Consider the following 5833-nt stretch of genomic DNA (forward strand, 5'->3'; position numbering starts at 1 on the left):
ATATTTAATCCTTTATATTGAACATTCAATATTTCATCTATTCAATAAGACATATTCCATATATTCAATAAGACATTCAATACTTTATTTCATTGTACCACTCTCTGAGTGGTTGGCGTTAGGAAGGGCATCCAGCTGTAGAAACTCTGCCAAATCAGACTGGAGCCTGGTGTTGCCATCCGGTTTCACCAGTCCTCAGTCAAATCGTCCAACCCATGCTAGCATGGAAAGCGGACGTTAAACGATGATGATGATGATGATGATTGTATATTCCATATTCTATATCCCACATTGGTTTTGCAGGAATATAAATAAAACATAAAAAACAGAAGGGATCGTGAGCCAGAGGTCTGAGTTTCATTGTACTCCTCAGCTGCATAATGGAATTTCATTTTAGAAAGTCATTTTGTAGATATGTGCAAAAACAAGAGTAGGAGAAGAAGAAGAAAATACCATCTTGACTGGGCTGCCAATCAACAGTCTAGTGAATCAAACAAGAATTTAATTTCTATATATTCTAATTGGAGGGGTAAGATAGCAGTAATTTCATTTTAGAGGAAGGTAGATTAAGTAGTAATGGACAGCAGGTTAGGGGTAAATCAAGCAAGAGAAAGAAAAAAAAGAAGAAAAAAAAAGATAAGAAAAAAGGAAAAAATATATATAGAAATAAAATGAAAATGGAAGGACAATACCCTAAGGAGTGGCTAGAGGAAATTTAAGGTAAGGGAATTTAGGTCAAGATATTGAAGAATTAAGAATATATCTATTCCTCAGTATATTTAGAATAATATAACAAAACACTAAAGTTCTAAATTTAAAACCATAGGGAACATTAATAGTTAAATTAGAACAAGACAAACATTTATAGTTAGAATAAGATATGCATTAATGTGGGGTAGTAGAAGAGAGATATTATTTATAAGTAAAACCATAATATTAATGGCCAAAACCAGAACAAAGAGAAAGGAGGAGGAATAAAGTTAGAAAATCAGGACTAAACTAAGAGAATTAAAGCTAAGGTTTCAGAATTGATAATATGGTAGAAGAGACTTAGAATTAGCTAGAGAAATGTAGAATTAGCTAGAGAAATGTGGGTTGGGAAAGGTTAAAATGTATTCTAAATTTATACTTTAAAGCTATAACTCAAATAAAGTAGTTAATAGTCAGGGAAACAAGAGGAATTAAAATAATATATTATTAGCAAGATTTACTTTTTAAAATATTTAAAGGTACGAGAGTAACAATATACACATAGAACCCTAAGGTCAGATCTATTGTTAATTAGATTAGGATTATCTTTAAGTTTAAAAATTTCATAAATTTCCATAGAGCACAGTCCACATCCGTATCTACTATTTCTATAGGGTTGTGCTCTCTTGACGATTTCCCATTTAAGGTTAAAATCGATACCATTTTCTTTCAATTCCCAAATTTTATTAGATAATGATGTGCTATTGTTTAAGTCTAAACGAGGAAAAATGATTGTATAATCGCTGTTTAAGATTGATTTACCCTCTCTCATCACCTTGATTTAAATAATCACACTCTCTTTCCTAATCTTCTTCAGTTATAAAAGACCCTTTAGTCTTGTAAGTTGCAAAGTGAACTCACTAATGGTAGTGCTATGAAAACACTCTATAAAGGGGTTGGCATTAAAAAAGAGTATCCAGTTGTAGAAATCATACCAAAACAGACACAGAAGGATGATGTGGACCTCCAACTCTTTGTATCCTGCCAAATTGTCCAACCCATACCAGCTTGGAAAGATGACATTAAATGATGGTAAGAATGGCAACTCACCACTACGACCATCACAAAGACAGGATATTCACAGTTGGAATGCCTCTGACCATAGGTCTACTAGATGAGGACTGATGTGAGAGGCTAAACAGCAACAACAACATTTTATTTGCTGCTATATGTACTGAGCCATAAAATTCACATACTGTAACATTACAAATACTGGTTGGTAAACTTAGTCATATACAAAGGTTACACACCTTTAATATATACCCAGTCAACTGCGACTCTGTATTTTAAAGAGTATGTTGAATCAAGTTGATTCTCATCTTTCGTTTTAATTCATTTCCCTTTTAAACATATATATTTATTTAGCCTTGAAGGTTTCCAACGGGAATGCTGGCAACGATCCCTTATAAAAGTCACTGATTGGAATATGTTACTAATGTTAATGGATACTAAAGTGAGTACTTAGTATTATTTATATTTGTATAGATTGTAATATTCACAGATTGCAGTTCTCAAAATCATTTAATGTTCATCATCCATGCTGGCATGAGTTGAGCAGTTTGATGGGATCTGTGAGCCAGAAGACTGTGAGTTTCATTGTCTTTGATATAGCTTCTACTGCTAGATGTCCTTCCAAACCACTTTACAGAGTGTACTAAGTGCTTTTTTTTTCATGACAAAGAAGAAGACCCCTCAACTTGGGGTTTTAGTAGAGAGGGATATGATTTTATGCTTATTGTTGAGAGATTATATAAGGGTGGGTGTGAGTAGCTTGAAAGAAGACTGATGTAGTTACAAGATATTTGAGTGTATTCTCAAGATATAAAAGGTGAGTGTGAGAGATAACACAAACAAAGGATTGGGAAGTTCACTGGAGTGTGAGTGGAAAGTGACTGATGGTTATAGATAGAATGTTGAATGTAATGAAAGGAACAAGGTTGAAGGTAAATATTAGTATGAGTGGTGGGGAGAAATAAGAGTGGCTAAGGAAGGAAGAAGTGATAAGTGGCAGTGCAGGAGATGAGGCCATTGATAGCAGATGTGAGAGTGTTGAGAATGATAGCAGATCATGATCCATATTGCTTATTCTAGACCCAGCAGATATTCTTGGATGTTCCACTTATGACTTGACCATCTTGAACCACATTATTCAATTGTCCTACTTTTTTTCAAGACAGTGGAGCATGGTTTGATAGAGATTTGCGTATTTCTCCAGCAAGCTGAACAACCACATAGAGGTTTCCTAACTGATTTTGAATGTGAAGCATTTGCAAAAGCTGGAAGGAAATGAGGCAAGCATACTCTGATAGGTGTGTAATATTAGTGTTCATGAACAACAAAGCACAAAGGAACTAAGTAAAAAGTATAAGAGGAAGCAGATGTAGTGTGCTGAGAGAAGATTGCACTAATAAAGATGATGACAGTTGTGTAAAGTGCTAAGCAGTCTGATTGGAAGCAACATGTGGAAGTGGAAGTGAAAGCTAAAAATGCCAAAGATCTGCAGCAATAAATGGCAAAACACTGCAGTGAAGAAGACATTCATAGCAAGCTTGTAAAAACAAATGCAAAATGATGATGATGATATTGAGTTACAATCTACTCCATAGTGTTGCAATGATATTGTAATACTTAAGCAGTCATTTTCTTCTGGTGGACTCTGTCATTCAATGATTGTGTAGCATATTAAGTGACCAATATAAGACATGATAATACTTCAAATATAGAAAGGGTGTGATGGGGGTGGTCAAAACAGTAGAGAATGAAACTAAATACTTTTCCGTATTTAGTTTTATATCTTGTTCTGACTATATTTGACTTTTTATCTTTTGATGCTGTGTACTAATAATGTTCTGGGGCCTATACAATTTACAATATTCTTTCATCTAAAAAAATTTGGGCTTGTGGAAAATAAAAAAAAGTATCAGTCCTGCCACCACCATTTGACAACTGGTGTTGGTGTGGTTGCATCCTTGTAACTTAGCAGTTCAGCCAAAGAGACTTAGAATAAGTATCAGGCTTTAAAACAAAAAGTACTGGAGTCAATTCATTCAACTAAAATATCAAGGCGGTGCCCCAGCATGACCACAGTCTAATGACTGAAGCATTTTCATGTTTGTTGTAAACATCCATGCTTGTTTTTAGGCTTTTAGCTAGCCCTCGTTTGATACGTTCTGAATAATAAAAAGCTTTCCTGTCATAAGTTCCAAGTTACTTTGGTGGCTGAATAAAAAAACTGGGACTATACATCATGTGATGCATGGACAATAGGGAAATATGTCCTGTGTATCACTTGACTGGAGTGGAGGCGCAATGGCCCAGTGGTTAGGGCAGCGGACTCGCGGTAATAGGATCGCGGTTTCGATTCCCAGACCAGGCGTTGTGGGTGTTTATTGAGCGAAAACACCTAAAGCTCCACGAGGCTCCGACATGGGATGGTGGCGAACCCTGCTGTACTCTTCCACCACAACTTTCTCTCACTCTATCTTCCTGTTTCTGTTGTACCTGTATTTCAAAGGGTCAGCCTTGTCACACTGTGTCATGCTGAATATCCCCGAGAACTATGTTAAGGGTACACGTGTCTGTGGAGTGCTCAGCCACTTGCACGTTAATTTCACGAGCAGGCTGTTCCGTTGATTGGATCAACTGGAAGCCTCGACGTTGTAAGCGACGGAGTGCCAACACATCACTTGACTGGCAAAGATTAAATCTAAAAGGAATTACTATGTGAAATGTGTAAGCAATATAGTTTGAATTATATGACAACTTGTAAAGTTTTGCTTCAGCAGTTAGCAATGTTAATTCTTTCTTTTTTCTCTTTATTAGGAGAAATCAGATTATGGGATCACAATAAAAGCTTTTGATGTTTGGAACAATGAAGAAGGGCTCTCGCATAAAAAAAGGCAGACGCCATGGTAAATCAATAACTTCCTTTCAAGATTTTCAAATACAAAATATTGTACATAAGAATTTAACTAATATCTACTGCCCTGCAGTTATCAGCCATTTATTTCTACTTGTTGAATATAGTATTCAGTGCAGAGACCATTGAAAAGATAACTGAAGATAATCTGTTGAGAGTGGTGGGGATATTAGTCAATGATTGATAACATTTTAACATTTTAATTTTAATTACTTTAGGAAATATGGGAGGCAACTCAAGACATGTTTCATTCTTATTAAAGTCTCATTGGAAAGCATGGATGTTGCTGTACTTTCTGAAGTAGTGAGGGGAGAATCATAAAGTAAAAGCTTGTATGCTGGTTAGTGTAAAGAATAAATAATAGAGATGTGATCCTCGTGAAAAAACAGTGTTTAAGTTAGTGGTAACATATTTAATGTACCCTTAAAAAGGTAACTAAAAATAAAATAATTGTGCAATAAGGAGGAAAAACTTTAGTTAATAATCGATATATTCTTGAAAATTCTTTGTAATATTTTGATGGAGTAAACATTTCAATTATTAGTTTACATTCACCTTCGACATTTCAACTTTGTTAAAAGCTACATGTAAGGTCACAATAGTAATGGCAAAATGTATTACAAATTAATCAGTTGCACTTGTAAGGAAATTGCCAATGAATGCTGATTGAGCCTTACTTAATATATACACTCTACCAGATATGTTCAACCAATCTCTTTTGCTGAACTGCTAAGTTATGGGGACACAAACACACCCACATCGGTTGTCAAGCGATGGGAGGGGGACAAACTGACACAAGGACACACGAACATTTATACATACACACACACACACACACACATATATATATATTTGTGTGTGTGTGTGTGTGTATATATATATGTGACGGGCTTCTTACAGTTTCTGTCTACCAAATCCACTCACAAGACTTTGATTGACCTGAGGCTATAGTAGAAGGCACTTGGCCGGGGTGCCACACACTGGGACTGAAACTGGAACCATGTGGTTGGAGAGCGGGCTTCTTACCACACAGCCACTTCTTTATATATATTGAGTAAATTGGACACTAAACTCCACTTGCTAAGACCTGTTGAGGCAAGTGAAATCGAAATCGAGTTAAATTCGACGACTGGCACCCATGCCAATGTCATCTCCTTCATTGGA

At 35.7% G+C, this 5833-nt stretch overlaps 1 protein-coding gene across 1 annotated transcript in view; it reads left to right on the forward strand.

Annotated features, from left to right (window-relative positions):
• The window catches only part of LOC106875275 (uncharacterized), a 43901-nt gene that overhangs the window by 4766 nt on the left and 33302 nt on the right, over positions 1–5833 (forward strand). Inside the window, exons 4-5 of the mRNA XM_052966788.1 lie at positions 2116–2203; positions 4573–4661. Coding sequence (XP_052822748.1) covers positions 2116–2203; positions 4573–4661 — 177 coding nt within the window. The remainder of the gene's footprint in view (positions 1–2115; positions 2204–4572; positions 4662–5833) is intronic.

Source organism: Octopus bimaculoides, chromosome 1, assembly GCF_001194135.2.
Source record: "Octopus bimaculoides isolate UCB-OBI-ISO-001 chromosome 1, ASM119413v2, whole genome shotgun sequence".
Lineage (NCBI taxonomy): Eukaryota > Metazoa > Mollusca > Cephalopoda > Octopoda > Octopodidae > Octopus > Octopus bimaculoides.